Source organism: Sminthopsis crassicaudata, chromosome X (assembly GCF_048593235.1).
Source record: "Sminthopsis crassicaudata isolate SCR6 chromosome X, ASM4859323v1, whole genome shotgun sequence".
In the NCBI taxonomy this organism is placed as follows: domain Eukaryota; kingdom Metazoa; phylum Chordata; class Mammalia; order Dasyuromorphia; family Dasyuridae; genus Sminthopsis; species Sminthopsis crassicaudata.
This window is the reverse complement of record NC_133623.1, coordinates 83,718,634-83,734,095: the sequence shown is the minus strand read 5'-3', so window position 1 is coordinate 83,734,095 and position 15,462 is coordinate 83,718,634. Positions and strand designations below refer to the sequence as shown.

Genomic DNA, 15,462 nt, shown 5'->3' with positions numbered 1-15,462 from the left:
CTTTATTCCCAAACAAAAGGAAGAATAGTTCACAGATAATCATCATCCACTGCATAACTTACATACCTCACAAATAAGAACATTCAGTGCAGGATGTCTATACACTGAATCCTCATAATGGGTCACTTGCTGTCCACAAGCAGTACAGCACACAATGTCACGAAGTCTTTCCCCTAAGCAAATAAATTATAAACATAGTCTGTTCACAAATACAATTTAAAATTCCAAAAAAACCCTGGAAAATGCATTTTTATAACTCAGTATCCTTTTGGCCATGTCTTATTTGCTAAATCAATAGGAATTTACAAAGATATATGTATTCCCATCAGTTTACTGTTGCATGCTTACTCAAAATTGTGGATAAGTTTCATAAATTTCACAAACTGACGAATTTTGTGATTGGGAGACATCTCCTCATACATTTCCCCCTCAGTTTCCTCACCTTTAAAGTGGGCTAGAAAAGGAAACAGTAAACCTCTCCAGAATTCTTGTCAAAAAAGCCCCAAATGTGGTCACGAAAAATCAGACACCACTAACATGACAAAAACTTTAAAAGAAGAAACAGGGATAGTGTGGGAACAATAATCATGATGAAGGAACAGAAACAGATGAACCATTAGTGTAAGAAATAGAAGGCCAGCTGAGGAAGGAAAGCAAGGATGGTTAGAATGGAAAATATTGCAGGACCTTAAAAATCAAAATGAGGGGGTCTATATTTTTTTCTAGAGACCAATTAGGTAAAGAAATAGCACAGACAAACCAATCACTAAGGAAAATGATTATAGCAACAAAGATGTGGAGGAATTGAATTAGAGTGCTCAAAGTAGGTGATTGCTCAATAGTTGTAAACAGATATTTGAAAAAGCTTAGGACAGAAATGAGTTATCGAGTTTCTGCATTGTTAAGGTAGATCTAAATGAAAATAAGGACACTACAAGAGAATGGAGAGGTATTAAAAAGAAGAGGATGGATAAGGAATTAAAGACAGGGGCACAATTAGACAATTGTAATAGAACAGCAGACTCCAAAGAAAGAACATCCCTCAAAAGTCATATGACGATCTTCACAGATGCAGGGAAAGACCTCTCCAAAACAAAGGACCTGTTCCTAATAAAAAGCACTAGGGCATAAAAATAAATGCAGTTTGCAATAAAGTGACAAGTACAATTTATGAACGTCATCAGCAAGGATAACCTGCAATGGGGATAAACCAAAAGCTTTCTCCATACAATTAGAGGAGAAGCAAGCCTTCCCCTAATCAAGCACAGCAAAGAGCACATGATGGTTTCTTTTCCAGCCCAGGGCAGCTTAAGGAGAGAGACAGAAAGGTCTGTGGAGACTCAGGAGGGATCTGGCCACCAGCAAATGACAGTATTGAGAGAAAAGCAGTGTAATGTCCAAGGAAAAGGCAACACAGAAGAGATGCGGGGAGAGAATGAAAAGAGGGAGAGTGGGGAGGATGAGGGAGGGATTTTCTGACAGGTTAAGTAGTAGCAAGGCTAGGGGGCAGGTAGTAACAAAGCAGAGGAGTCAGGGGAAATTAAAAATGAGAGATGCACACAAAAATAACACTGAACAGGAGCAGAATTTGTTAGAGAACAAAGGCAGGGGTAGTAATCACTTATCCCAGACTAGGTAAAAAACTTGAAAGATTCAGTCAAAATAGAGAAATCTTCATTACATGCCAGCCATGTCATTGCTGTTTTACATGTATGTGTATACACGTTATATATACATATGTCAATACATGTACATCAGTATATGAATATATGCATACTTACTGCAGCCTGCTTGACTGAATGTGCAAGGGAGGAAAGGTGGAAAAAAATAAAGTAAAAAATACACAACCAAGAACAAAAGAAAATCTACTAGGAAGCAGACAGACAGTACAAATGCAGTATCCTCCATTATTATATAGGCTTTCTTGAAACTGAATTTATTATTACATATTTTGAACCCTCCCTTACATTCTGATATGCACATGATATTTTTTTCTTTTTTAATCGTCCTTTTAACATTTAACTTTTAAACAAAAACTTTTTTTTAAAAGAAATGCTTGGGCTACATAGCATTTACACTCCTCCTGTTAATGCCTGCTTGAATTTTTTTTCCTCAGGTTATTTTTACCTTATTTCTAAATCTGACTTTTCTTGTGCAGCAAGATAACTGTATAAATATGTATACATATACTGCATTTAACACATACATTAACATCTTTAACATGTATTGGTCTACCTGCCATCTAGGGAAGGGGGTGGAGGGAAACAGGGGAGAAGTTGTAACAGAAGGTTTTGTAAGGGTCGATGTAGAAAAATTATCCATGCATATGTGTCCTAAATAAAAACTTATAGTAAAAAAAAAGAAAAAAAGAAAGGCTTGGGCTCACCTGAATACAAGGGATCAAGTCTAAAAAAATAAAACTGTGTAGGGAGAGATAAAAAAGAGCAATCATTTCATTTAAATGAGAAACAAAAGGAAGAACTGATAAGCTGGGGGGAGGCAGATGCTGCAGGAACTTCACTGTTTTTACCAGAAAGGAAAGAAGACTTAGAGGGGACAAGGAGCAGGAGGGCAAGGTGGCAGGAAGAAGTAAAACAGCAACAGAGAGAGAGGGTAAATAGGGTGAAGAGGAGAGTGGGACAAATAGGAAGAAGGAAAATACACAAGTATTAATTTACTCATAGATAGAAATAGAGGACAAAGTTAAAGTCAACAGCTTGTTGCTTTCAACCAAAATGAGACATACAGGTATGTGTACATAATACCTATCATGGAAAAATGAGATATACACAGATAAAATAAAGACTAGGGGAAGCAGGATGTATTATATTTTAAAAAAACTGGGGTTTTAATCATGATTTTTTAATATATTTGCCAAAGGAAGAAAAACAAAAAAGAAAACCCCACACACAGCAGGGTCACAGAATTTCAGAGACAATTGAACAGCAAATTAAGAAGGGGGAGAAAGGAAAGGAATTAACAAAAAGGATCAACAAGAAAGTCAAGGTGAATTGCAAACAGCAGGAGCTAAAGCAAACAGAGATTTTTAGAAATGTAACCTACTTTCTAACAAGTTCAAATAAAACCAAAAACACTTCATCATCATTATGGCAAGACTGATGAGGTTTAGAATAGGGGGTACCTAAATGAAATTAGGGTTTAATTGAGGTCTAGTGGAAGGTTCAGGACACAGGGAGTCAAATAGAGCCCCCCTGCAACCCTTTTGGATTCGGTGCAAGAACACAGAGTTAAATGAGGGCTAGTAGTGGCTCAAGAGTCCCCTGCAAAGGAATTTACAGACCCAAAAACCTAAATTGATAAAAGAGGTTTATTTGGGGGTTTGGAAGTAAGGTTAAAGTCTAGTTATTAGAAGGTATTAAGTAAAGAGAAGAGGGCACCAGAACCACTGTTCCAGTGGGCAGAGTTCCTTTGGCATGCCAGGCGTAACGCTGCCATGTTTGGAAACTCTGCAAAGAGAGGGCTCCAGTCTGGCTCCTTTATAGTGAGAGATTTAGCTAAAGATGCCAGTGGGTGGAGTCCCAGGTTGGCTCCTGGCTGGGTTCCAGCCAGGGTTAGAATTTGAATTTATTCCATGGGTTTCCAGACTGAGCCAGATAACAAAGATGAAACTGTTTCTGCTTAGGGTGGAGTCCCCTCCCTGAGACACACTCCAAGGAGGCTTCCTCCTTTAAGGATTTTTCAGAGTTTCGGGATTTCCTCATCAGGACAACTGTTGGTTCAAAATGAAGCAAGCTCCCAGTGAAAAAATTTAACCTCTTTCTAATCACAGACAATCCCGAAATAATTCACGGTGACCCAAATTTGACTATATTTGTTCATAATAATGAGCTGTAACTTTTGAGAAAGATAGCAACACAATTTGCTTATGGTGGTGTATGAAACATTTGGATAGAAAGGTCAACTGACAGAACACTGACTGGACTACAGGCTGTAGAGTTAATACCCATTTCCTCCTATCAAAGCAGATCAGTAGTAGGCCACAAACAAGGGTTTGAGGAACATTTCAAATCTTATAAAATAAAACTGGAACTTATTTATTTGACTTGGAAAATTTTAAGGAAGAATTTTGGGAGCAAAGGGAGAAGAATATTGAAGTATTAAAATATTCAAATAAAGGTAGATTGCAAGTTACTTTCCCTTTAGACTATGATGGTTTTTTTTTTTGAGAGAAAAGGATTCTGTTTTATCTTTCTTGGCATTCTTAGTCCTTAGCATAACACCAGGTAAATAATAGGTGGTTAATAAATGTTTATTAATTGACAGTTTATTTTAGCTTCAGTTACACAGCTTCTTAGGTCCAATAGTTTTTATCCTTCCTTGGTTCTCCAACAATTTTGGCACTTGATTGCTCTCTCTGTGTGATTATTTCTTCCTTTTTGCCTGTCACATCATTTTGTCATCATTCTCCTATTCCTAATCCTCTTATTACTTTTCAAGATGTTTCCCCTCTCTCTGACCATTATTTCTCCTATTTTGCTCACTGGCCATTTCCCTAAGTAAATTAATTCTCCAGGTTTCTGTTCTTTTTTTCTCGTGATAATGGACATCTTCGACCTGAGGCACCATCAGCAAAGGCCCCATTCCTTAATGTCACCATCGCCACTCCACCTGTTCTGGCCACCCCATCCCCACCCCAGGGAATAGCATGAACCTGAACACTGCTGGTTTGCTTGCAGAAAAATACCTCTTACCCAGGGTCTTAACACCTGTCACAGGCACAGGAATTGTCACTCCATTTTTGTCTCCATCACAGGAAGAAAACACTTTTCCAGTGTTCTTTCCAATTACAATATTGTATGTAGTCTTTTTATATGAGGGCATATCTTTCAGTGATTTTCAATATTCCTTATATTATTTTACAAATTATACTTTGAAATTGATTTTAAACTAAACTACTTACCAATATGTCTTTTGGCAGTTTTAATCCTTATTCTGCTTTTGTGCCTAACTTCAAGCTCTTGAAAATCATCTCTGTCTTCCTTCTTCTTTGGTTCTAGTTGTACAATCACATTATCTATGATTTAATAACAACCGTGATGCTAATTATGTGAAACACTGAATCCACCCTGAATATAAGAATTAAAAACAAAGTTTTAAAAACCACTGGATAAAATAAAATGACAAGTTTGTTCCAAGATGCTAAGGGACTTCCTCACAACCTCTTACTTGCAAAATGGAAATTTTCAAAACCAGAAATGTGATATTCAAAATGAAATTTTTTAGAAAAAAGCCATGGGAGGAAGGTGGAACATTAATATTGTCTTTATTCTTCTTCCCATACTAAAGCCTCAGAGGGAAAATCAATTCCAAAGATTTCGAATTTCCCACGACGTTTTAGAATCTTAAGCTTTATTCTCCAAGGCCAAAGGTCCAGACCTGCCATCTGGCACAGCTTCAGAGCACTGATAACAAAAATAGACAATCAAGTCCCTGAACTCAAGAAGCTCTCATTGTCATCAGTGACAGACAGCACACAAAGGTGCCTGTATCTATAAATCAGACATTTAGCTTCTGTCTGCCTCAGTTTCCTCATGTGTAAAATAGGAGAATACGAGACAGCTGATGTGGGTCTTGAAAAATGCAAGTTACAATGTGCTTTTTTATACATAGGTCAAGTGTAAACTGAATATTGGTGAAAATTAAAGCCTTTAGTACAGAAAAATCACCAAGACAAATGAAAGGCCCCAAGGCCAAGAAGTAGATGTGCAAAATGAATAATAAGCCAGCAAAGAGAGAGAGAGAGAGAGACAGAGACAGAGAGAGAGAGAGAGAGAGAGAGAGAGAGAGAGAGAGAGAGAGAGAGAGAGAGAGACAGAGGCAGGAAAATAAATCCAAGAAAAGAGGAGATACTATAACATGAGTATGAAGAGCAGCATAGAGATAAAAATAGGATTAGGACTGAGGTGGAGGGTAGAAGGATAACTAGTAGATTTGGCAGATCAAGTGCCCCTGGACACTGTGGTAAGAGCATTTAGGTGTCTAGATCTACAACTGCAAGAAAATAAGGCAAAACCTGAATGAACTAGAAGGGCAAAGCCTTGAGGAAAAAAATGATGAGCAGGAAGTGAGGTAAATTAAAAGCTTACCTATTTGGTTGATGCACCCCAAGGTCAGTGTCTAAATAAACAGTGGGTAAAAAATGAAGATGAATATTGGAAGCACACACTCGGGTGAGGAGACAAAGCAAGAAGTGGCAAAAAAAGGTCAAAAGTTCCAGGATAAAAGCCAGCAACTTTTAATTTAAAACAAAACAAAAATGATCTTTAAAAAAAACCTCCCTATATCAAAGCCATTTCAAAAATTACTAATTTGAACGGTAGTTTAAATTAAGGGCTTATATACCAAAGAAGCTATTAATGCCAAATAATGACAAATGATTTTGAGTAAGCCATGTTATTTTTAGTACCTGTTTCCTAATCTGGACTATCAGGGATTTAGAAGAATTCTAAAATCCCTTCTGGCTATGAATCTAGTTCTTCTATAACTAAAATTTTAACAATGAAAAGTAGTTTTATACAAAGAAAACCAAATTTTCTACCCATAACGAGGAGTGTTAACTTTCAAATATGTAAAGCATCGTGACACAATATACCTTCTGCAAAGCTTTTTGGAATATGTGAATTTTCATCTGAATGAAATGGATTGATAGATTCATGCACCATCTGTCCATCATCACAGTCCATATGTTCTTTCCTAAAGAAAATTTAGAATCTATGTTTGTACTTAAAGAAGTGAAAGTTTCCAGAAGACCAGCTTCCTTGGTGAGAGTTAGTAAAGTTGATATGAAATTCGTTTCAATATTCCATACACATAGTCATTTTTCATAATTCCATACACAACTCAGTACTACCTTGCATCACTTCATACCTTGTATCTTTCACTGAGATACAGAAGGAGAAATAACAGAAGACAGAGATATAAAGAGAGAGTTAGATGGACAACATCCTTGGTGTGTTTGTACTTCTAAAATACTTTGGTCAGAAACACTAACCTCTCAGGGCATGATGGCTTCGGTTCTTCAGAACGGCCACTACCCTAAAAAGAAAAACCAAATACAAGTGTTAGAGAATCCACGGCTTTTGTTTTTCACTTGTATACAACTCTTTGTGACCCTCATGTGGGTTTTTCTTGGCAAAGATATTGGAGTGGTTTGCCATTAGTTCTCCAACTCATTCTACATGTGAGGACACTAAAACAAACAAGGTGAAATGAATCGCCCAGGATCATACCATGAGTAAATTTCTGACATCATATGTAAACTAGGGAAAATAAGATTTTCCTAATCCAGACCATTCTGTATTGTCACCTTGCTATCCAAAGTTGTTCTTGGTCAGTCATTTTTCAGTTGTGTCAGATTGTTGGTGACATCAAGTAACAGATCCCAGAGTTTACTTCAATAAATGACAGACCACATTTCCAGCTGATATGAGATAAGCACAAGAGATGCAAAAAGAGGCAAAAAGATGGTCCCTGTGCTCAAGAAGCTGACAAGTTTATAGCAAGATAACAAGAAAACAGATTAAAAGAAGCTATATACCGTATAAATGGGAAAAGTCCACAAAAGGAGACAATGGATTATGCGGGGCTAGGGAAGGTTCCTGAGAAGGTCTGATTTTAGTTTAGACTTAAAGGAACAGAATCAGTGGCTAGAAATGAGCAAGGAGGTCATTGCAGGGATGGGGAAAAATCGGAGAATGACCAGAGATAAAGGGTCTTGTTCAGAGAATGGCCAGGAGGCCAGTGTTAGTGTGTCATAGAGGGTAAGATGAGAAGAACATGAAAGACAGAAGAGTGGTAGGTTATGATGGATTTTAAATAGCCAAGTATTTTGTAGTTGGTCTTGCCACTGGAGTTTATTAACTTGGAGTGGGGGATCTAAAGAATAGAGGATGACATCATTGAAATGGTGTTTTAGGAAAATCACTAATGATTAAAAGGTTACTAGAGCAGAGTGGATAAAAACTTAAGTCAGGATATTGCCGTTGTCTAGGTGTCATATTATAAGCAAGGCCTGTACAAGGGGGAGAGAAAGGGAGTATCTGAGAGGGGTTAAGAAGGTAAAATCAATACGCTGGGTCAACAACTTGGATATGGAGGGGAAGAGACACTGAGAAGTTCAGAATGAGTCCTAGGCTGTAAACCTGAGGGACTAGAAAGGTGGTGGACATCCTTGTCAGAAATAAGGAAGATAAGGAAATTAATCTTAAGATGTCTCCTTCACATGCAGTTCTAGATGTTGAAAGGCAAGTAGAGGTAGAAAGTGAGTCTGCACTTCTATTCTCAGGAAACATGTTTTTGCTGAGTACCTGAGCTATTTTCATTTTTTGCTCTATTTTTTCATCCATTTCCCAGGATTTTCCCTATTTCAACTACACGTTGGTGCAGGGGAAGCAAATCTAGTAACATAATAAGTGCAAGGGCCCTAAACATCTCATCTAATATTTCTTGAATGAAAGGAATGTGCAGATCTTCCCAGCCTTTTCTCTCTCTTTTCTATTGTTTTTTTTCTTTCCTTATGAATAAATTATCTAGAAATTTTTATTATTACTCTGTATCCTATGCTCTCATCTAAGAAAGTTTCTTCTTTGTCCATGCATATATTTAACTTCAACTTACAAATTTGGCTAATATACTTAGCATTTCTGGACTGTCTGAATTATAGCAATGAAAACAAGCATTTCTGATGTAACCTTTGTCTTGTTTGAAAAAAAATGGTTTAAATTTAATTTTGAACATATTTTCTGTCATATTTAGATTTACACTGTTTTGTTTTGTCTTTTTTTTTTTCTGAGGCAGGGGTCACACAGTTAGTAAATGTTAAGTGTCTGAGAACTTTGAACACGGGGCCTCCTGAATTCAGGGCTGGTGCTCTATTCACTGAGCCACCTAGCTACCCCTGACCTACACTGTTTACAATAATTTATTCCTTATGATAGTCAAGGACACCGTCATACTCCCGAGTCGCCATCTTTTCATTTAATTAATTATGAATGCGCTATACACTTTATTTTTTAAAAATTATTTTATTTTTAAGAGTAATAAAAGAGAAAAATCAAAAAGAAATATGAAACAAAATAAAACCGAAGAGAACGCTGTCAAGTGTTCAGCAAAACAACAAAGAAGATTCAAAATATATTCAAAAATTACCAATTTAAGAAAGTGTATACACACACACGTATATTAGTAGAAGAAATTATGTTAGTAAGTGTCCATGTTTTTTTGCTTCCTTGTAAATTGTTCTTTTGTTCTCTGCTGTGAGCCTTTTTTATTCTTTCATTTCCCCAATTACCCTCAAGCAGGGTATAATTAAGAAGGGATATATTTACACTAAAAATAATATCTTTAAAAGTGAACTTATGTCAACAAACATTTAAGTACACACACAACCAGCGTGTATCAGGAAACACGAATTGTTATTACACATTAGATATTGCCTTAATGGTAACAGGCAGGAGTCATACAATCTCAGTGGGTTACATGTCACAAAAGGCCTTTTTTCCCCCCTGTGGCCAAAGAATTAAGAATCAGAAACACCCAACCAGTGATTAACATCCCCTCTTCCCTGCCTGGCTCGTTTATTTGGATTCATAAAACATTGTACCACAGGATCAGAAATGATAAGGGTTTTTTTTAATGCTTAAAATTCATTTACAATCGAAGAAGTCACACTTACCTCGTCTTCGGGACTTTCCATTGAAAAAGATCACTGTGTTCTCCACAGAGTTTATCTAGGAAAAAACATGTAAGGTCCAAATAAATCGTTCACATTACCAATAACTTCAACAGAAGAAAAGAAACATACAGCAATAGAACACTTTAAAAGTCAAGTCAGTGAAATGGTTCAAGAGCAATTGATTCCAACAATATAAAAGCCGGAAAATGTCCCTGATCCTGTCTAGGGGAATCCACTATGACATTCTCAATGTCGAGAAAGAAACTTACTGAAATCCCTCTAAATGGTTGAGGAAAAGGAAAAACTAAGCGAGGCCGAATCGAGGCGGGAAAAGAACTGAAATAACGCACTGAAAATAAAGGGAAAATCCTTCAGAGAAACATAGAAAGGACTTATGTTTACTAATTAATTAAAGGAAATGACAATAAGAGGAAAAGAAAAGTAAAAAACATGTCTTTAAAAGGAGAAATAGTTACCTCGGGAGCTGGAGCTCAGGAGACCCCATCTCCCTCTTCCAAGATGGGCCCCACCCACCGAGCAACAGGAACCAGCGAAGATGATTGGACAACCAGTAAGCCAATCATCGAAACCGGAAACCAATTGGGCTAGTGATTCTCAAGACCACAGTGAGACTCCAGGATTGCGCGTTTCCATAGAAACTGAGTCTCACTTCCTCTTCGCTCTCCCCGCCCCCCCTTCTCACTCCCTGTCCTTTATTTGATTCCCTCCTAATTCCCTCCCCCATGTCTCTCATTTTCTCTTGTCCTGTCTTGCATCCTTTCTCCCCATTTCTCTCCTTTTTCCTTTTCATCCTGTTTCTTTTTTTTTTTTCTTTTGCCATTATAATGCTACTGTGTCAGTTTCAAACTTTAGTCCAAATCGTCATTGATGAATATGGAATTGCACGTATGTAATCCATATGGGATCACTTCCTGTCCAGGGAGGAGAGAGTGGGGGCAAACTTTTCTTTGTACTCCTAATTTGCTTATGATATTCCTTTTCATGTCAAAATCATGTCCCCTTTTGGACTTTATCACAGCTACTCTACTTTCCCATTTCTCAGCAGTTTTTGTCAATAAATGAGTTGTGATGCCAGGCTGTCTCCTGCCCCTGCCTCAGTTTGCTTTTTCAGTGACTTTGCTGCCTGTCCTGTGAGCGGCAGCTGGCTGGCAGGTGACTAGAGCTGCCTGGTCCCTTCTCTGCAGGAGATACTTCCCCAATTTCTGGCTGGGAGAGGTGGGCTGGCAGCGGCCTGGCTGGTCTGGAGGAGAATGCTGCTTCTGCAAGCACTCTTGTGTGTTTTTGTGTTCACTCGGCCAACTTATCAGCAGTTCCTGTTGGTGGTGGAAGGTGGGTTCTGTCTCTCCAAGGATTTTCCCCTCCATAATATCTGTGGGAAATGGGCTGGAAATGTGTCTGGCAACTTTCGGGGTCTATTCTTTCCCAGGCTTTGGGGTTCAGGGCATGGTACAGTTTCTATCTGGGCCAGTGGGGAGATGGTGGCTTAGGTGATGGTGATGCATTCATTTATCTAGAACATACTGCCCCCTTTTCTCCTTCAATCACCTGTGAAAGATCACGTATTCCATAATCTAAAACACTCACCAGACCTCGTGAAGCAATAGGAATCTGTCCTGAAGGATACCTCCGAGGCTCTATCCTGATAATCTGCAAAGTAGTCACATCCACTGTTCCCATGGTAACCCCACCTTCTCAAGCTTTTCTTGATGTTTTTGACATTGCCTTTTGAAAAATTTCCAGAAAAAAGTTGGTGGAGGCTCTTGATTTTTTGAGAATCCCAAAGGTCTCATCTCTTCTGATAGGGCTCTGTACTGCTAGCCAGGAATGAATGAATTAAAAAGCATTCGGTATAAACTCATCAATTCAATTCAGTGAACATGTATTGATCACCTACTATGTGCTAGCCATGTTGTGCAAGTCATGGGGAATTTCTGGAAACTGAGTCATGTGAAATCAAAAACAAATAGGCAATTACAGTAAAACCCAGGGAAGAGCAGAGTATATAATAAAACTAGCAAAGTAAGATATAGCTGAAAAATCAAGAGCTTTAAAAGTCAACAACTGGAGGCTCTATTTAATTCCAGGTGTACAGGGGAGATACTGGAGTTTCTAGAATATATATATATATTGACCTCAAGTCTAAATATTTCAGAAACTGCAGAGATCACATGGCAATGAAAGAGTGTGCCATGTTCTTGAAGGTCAATTAATTGAACAGTGAGCATTCATTAGGAGCCTACTTTGTAGGAGGCATGGAGGCCAGCCTTTGCAGTGATATGTAAATTTAATGAAGTATCATGGGTGAGGAAGAGGAAGCAGGCAAAGCTTGCTGAATATCCATCCTGGCTTCTAGAACCTCAGCCTTTGAAACACTGACATTGTTTTTTTTGTTTGTTTGTTTGTTTGTTTGATTATTATTATTATATTTTTTTTACAAATTTTTATTTACAAACGATATGAATGGGTAATTTTTCAACATTAACCCTTGCAAAACCTTCTGTTCCAAATTTTCCTCTCCTTCCCCCACCCTCTTCCCTAGAGGGCAGGTAGTCCAACACATGTTAAAAATATATATTAAATCCAATATATGTATATATATTTATACAGTTATCTTGCTACACAAGAAAATCAGATCCAAAAGGAAAAATGAGATAATAGTTCTCTAGTTCACACATACTCAGTATGCTGTAATGAGGTAACTGTAATAGGGTATTTAAAGTGGGGACCAAGTCAGACTGGGGGGGAGATTGGTTGAGACTGGCAGACTGCTGGAGGACTGGATCAGACTGAGACTGGGTCACACTATGACAGACACAGACTGTATAGGAGACAATAAAGAGTTTGGATCTGTTCTTGTCCATTCTTGTGGTGTCTGTGCTGCTGAGACAAAAGTCCTTCTGGAGGAATTTTAGAAAGCTAACCTGAACTTTACAAAATAGAGCTTTCTGTATATTTTTGCATAGAGCAGCACTCCCAGTAAGGAAAGAAATCAATAGGCAGGTTTGGGGAATAATGACAGCGAAAATTCCAGGGTGAAGGCCACCCTCTGAAATAATAAGTGGCCCTTGAACCCTTTCCTGGCTCACAAAATGTTGTGTATCATTTGGGAAACAATCAAAAGCTTTGATTTGAACATTTAGGTAAAATTCAGAGGTTGTAGAAACTAAAGGTGCATGCAGGTAAGTTGTACTTTAACGTTTTAAACTCTGTATGTGTGTTTGTGTGTGTGTTCAAATGAGAAATGTCATTGTAATTTAGAATCACCTTCTCATTTTTGTAATAGATTTTATTTTATCTGAATTTCAAGGGTTGTTTGGTTTTCTTCATAAAATAAAAGGGAAAATTAAGGGAACAAGAGATGGAAGCCCAACTCTTTCTAACAACTCCCCACATTACAATAACCTGAAGAAAGGAAAAATAAAATCCTACCACTTGGGTCTACTACTGAATGATGAGACTCTGTAAAAACAAATTGCTTTGGAATGGATTCTTTCTGAGATTTTAGAACCCTGATTTGGCTTATAATGGACAACTTAAATGCTTTCAACTGATCAACTAAAAGAAAAAAGAAGTTTGTTAAAAACCTACTGTTGCTCAGTTGATGGGTTGCTGTGCTATATGCTCCCCTGCCTAAGAGAGTGGCTTTGGGAGCCTGTGGGTCTTCACAGGTGAATTGCCCAAGGCTTCAACTCTGCCTGGCTCCCTGCTGGGAGCTCTCCTCATTCCTGGCCCCTCTCCTCCTCCCCCTCCCACTACCACCAGCACTACTACTATTGCTGCTTTGGGCACTCACTGCTCTCCTGTGCCAGCAAGGCAGGCAGATGAGCTTCAGACAAATTCTGATGGGAAACAGGGGTTTTGAGGCACAGAATACCAATTTCTTTCATATCTGAGCACAGGTTCAAGGACAGGAAATTGAACCGGAAGTGTAAAAGTTACAGGAATGTCACTTTAGTACTATCTGAACGACCCTAGGCAAGTCAGTTTTACTTCATTTGGCTCATTTGTAAAATGCGGTGGAGAAGGAACTGAAAAATTACAAGAAACTCCCACATGGTTCACAATGTCACGTGACTGAAGTGACTAATTATAACAGGGACTTCATCAGAGTTGTGGAGACCTTTCACTAGCTTCCTGTCAGTAGGAGCAGGATTATGTAACTTTCTGGTGATGAGAACGATAGAAGATGACTGGGGATATGCTAGAAAAAGATAATTTGGCAGCTGTGAAGAAGATGGAAAGATGAAGGAAGTGCGAATGTACTGCCTGGGGCAGCTGTTCGTGACGAAAAAGGGAAGATATGGAAATAAATGTAGCAATTATTTGAATATTTGGAGTAATGGTTCCATGGTGATTTTGAAAATCTAATTTATTTTCTTATTATGGTATTTTAATTTTCCAAATGTATACAATGATAGTTTCCAACATTCACCTTTGCAAGCTCCAAATTTTTCTCCCTCCTTCCCCCACTCTCTCCTCCCTGGACAGGAAGTTATGCGATATGGATTAAATACGTGCAATTCCATATTCATCAATGGTGATATTGAGGAAAGAAGGGGTAAGTGGGGAGAGAGGGTGAGGCAGGAAAAGGAGAAGAGAAAATGAGAGACATGGGGGAGGAAATTAGGAGGGAATCAGAAAAAAGAGAATGAGTGAGAAGGGGGGGGCGGGGTGACTGAAGAGGAAGCACAAAACAGTTTCTATGGAAACGCGCAATCCTGGAGTCTCACTGTGACCTCGAGAATCTCGAGCTCGACTGGTTTCCGGTTGCGATGATTGGCTTACTGGTTGTCCAATCATCTTCGCTGGTTCCTGTTGCTCGGTGGGTGGGGCCCATCTTGGAAGAAGCGAGATGGCGTCTCCTGAGCTCCAGCTCCCGAGGTAAATATTTCTCCTTTTAAAGACATGTTTTTTTACTTTTATTTTCCTCTTATTGTCATTTCCTTTAGTTACTTAGTAAACATAAGTCCTTTCTGTGTTTCTCTGAAGAATTTTCCCTTTATTTTCAGTGCGTTATTTCAGTTCTTTTCCCGCCTCGATTCGGCCTCGTTTAGTTTTTCCTTTTCCTCAACCATTTAGAGGGATTTCAGTAAGTTTCTTTCTCGACATTGAGAATGTCATAGTGGATTCTCCTAGACAGGATCAGTGACATTTTCCGGCTTTTATATTGTTGGAATCAATTGCTCTTGAACCATTTCACTGACTTGACTTGTAAAATGTTCTATTGTTGTGTTTCTTTTCTTCCGTTGAAGTTATTGGTAACGTGAACGATTTATTTGGATCTTACATGTTTTTTTTCTAGATAAACTCTGTGGAGAACACAGTGATCTTTTCAATGGAAAGTCCCGAAGAGAAGGTAAGTGTGACTTCAATTGTAAATGAATTTTAAGCATTAAAAAAACCCTTATCATTTCTGATCCTGTGGTAAAATGTTTTATGAATCCAAATAAACGAGCCAGGCAGGGAAGAGGGGATGTTAATCACTGGTTGGGTGTTTCTGATTCTTAATTCTTTGGCCACAGGGGGAAAAAAGGCCTTTTGTGACATGTAATCTCAGTATGACTCGTGCCTGTTACCATTAAGGCAATATCCGATGTGTAATAAAAATTGTGTTTCCTGATACACGCTTGTTGTGTGTGTATTTAAATGTTTGTTGACATAAGTTCACTTTTAAACATATTATTTTTAGTGTAAATATATCCTTTCTTATTATACCCTGCTTGAGGGTAATTGGGGAAATGAAAGAA

At 38.2% G+C, this 15,462-nt stretch overlaps 2 protein-coding genes across 15 annotated transcripts in view; one reads left to right on the top strand and one right to left on the bottom strand.

The window, feature by feature from the left end:
- LOC141549152 (transcriptional regulator ATRX-like) overlaps positions 1-10,257 on the bottom strand; it is a 50,942-nt gene extending 40,685 nt beyond the window's left edge. For 2 of the 12 annotated variants that reach the window (XM_074278533.1, XM_074278530.1), the window contains exons 1-6: positions 10,171-10,243; positions 9,695-9,749; positions 7,013-7,056; positions 6,614-6,714; positions 4,922-5,035; positions 67-173 (exon numbers count right to left, since the gene is read on the bottom strand). In XM_074278533.1, coding sequence (XP_074134634.1) covers positions 67-173; positions 4,922-5,035; positions 6,614-6,714; positions 7,013-7,056; positions 9,695-9,715 — 387 coding nt within the window. In that variant the 5' untranslated portion in view covers positions 9,716-9,749; positions 10,171-10,243. Of the gene's footprint in view, positions 1-66; positions 174-2,386; positions 2,421-4,921; positions 6,254-6,613; positions 6,715-7,012; positions 7,057-9,694; positions 9,750-10,170 lie in introns of all 12 variants that reach the window. The other 10 variants (XM_074278534.1, XM_074278532.1, XR_012484240.1 and 7 more) reach the window with 9 other exon arrangements.
- Positions 1-15,462, top strand: part of LOC141549151 (transcriptional regulator ATRX-like) — a 463,311-nt gene that overhangs the window by 431,291 nt on the left and 16,558 nt on the right. The window contains exons 1-2 of one of the 3 annotated variants that reach the window (XR_012484237.1): positions 14,478-14,596; positions 15,018-15,071. The exons of 1 other annotated variant lie outside the window; for it this stretch is intronic. Coding sequence is in view for 1 of the 2 variants with exons in the window: in XM_074278526.1 (XP_074134627.1) it covers positions 15,051-15,071 (21 nt within the window). In the remaining variant the exon portion in view is untranslated. Of the gene's footprint in view, positions 1-14,477; positions 14,597-15,017; positions 15,072-15,462 lie in introns of those variants that run through there. One more of the 3 variants, XM_074278526.1, reaches the window with a different exon arrangement.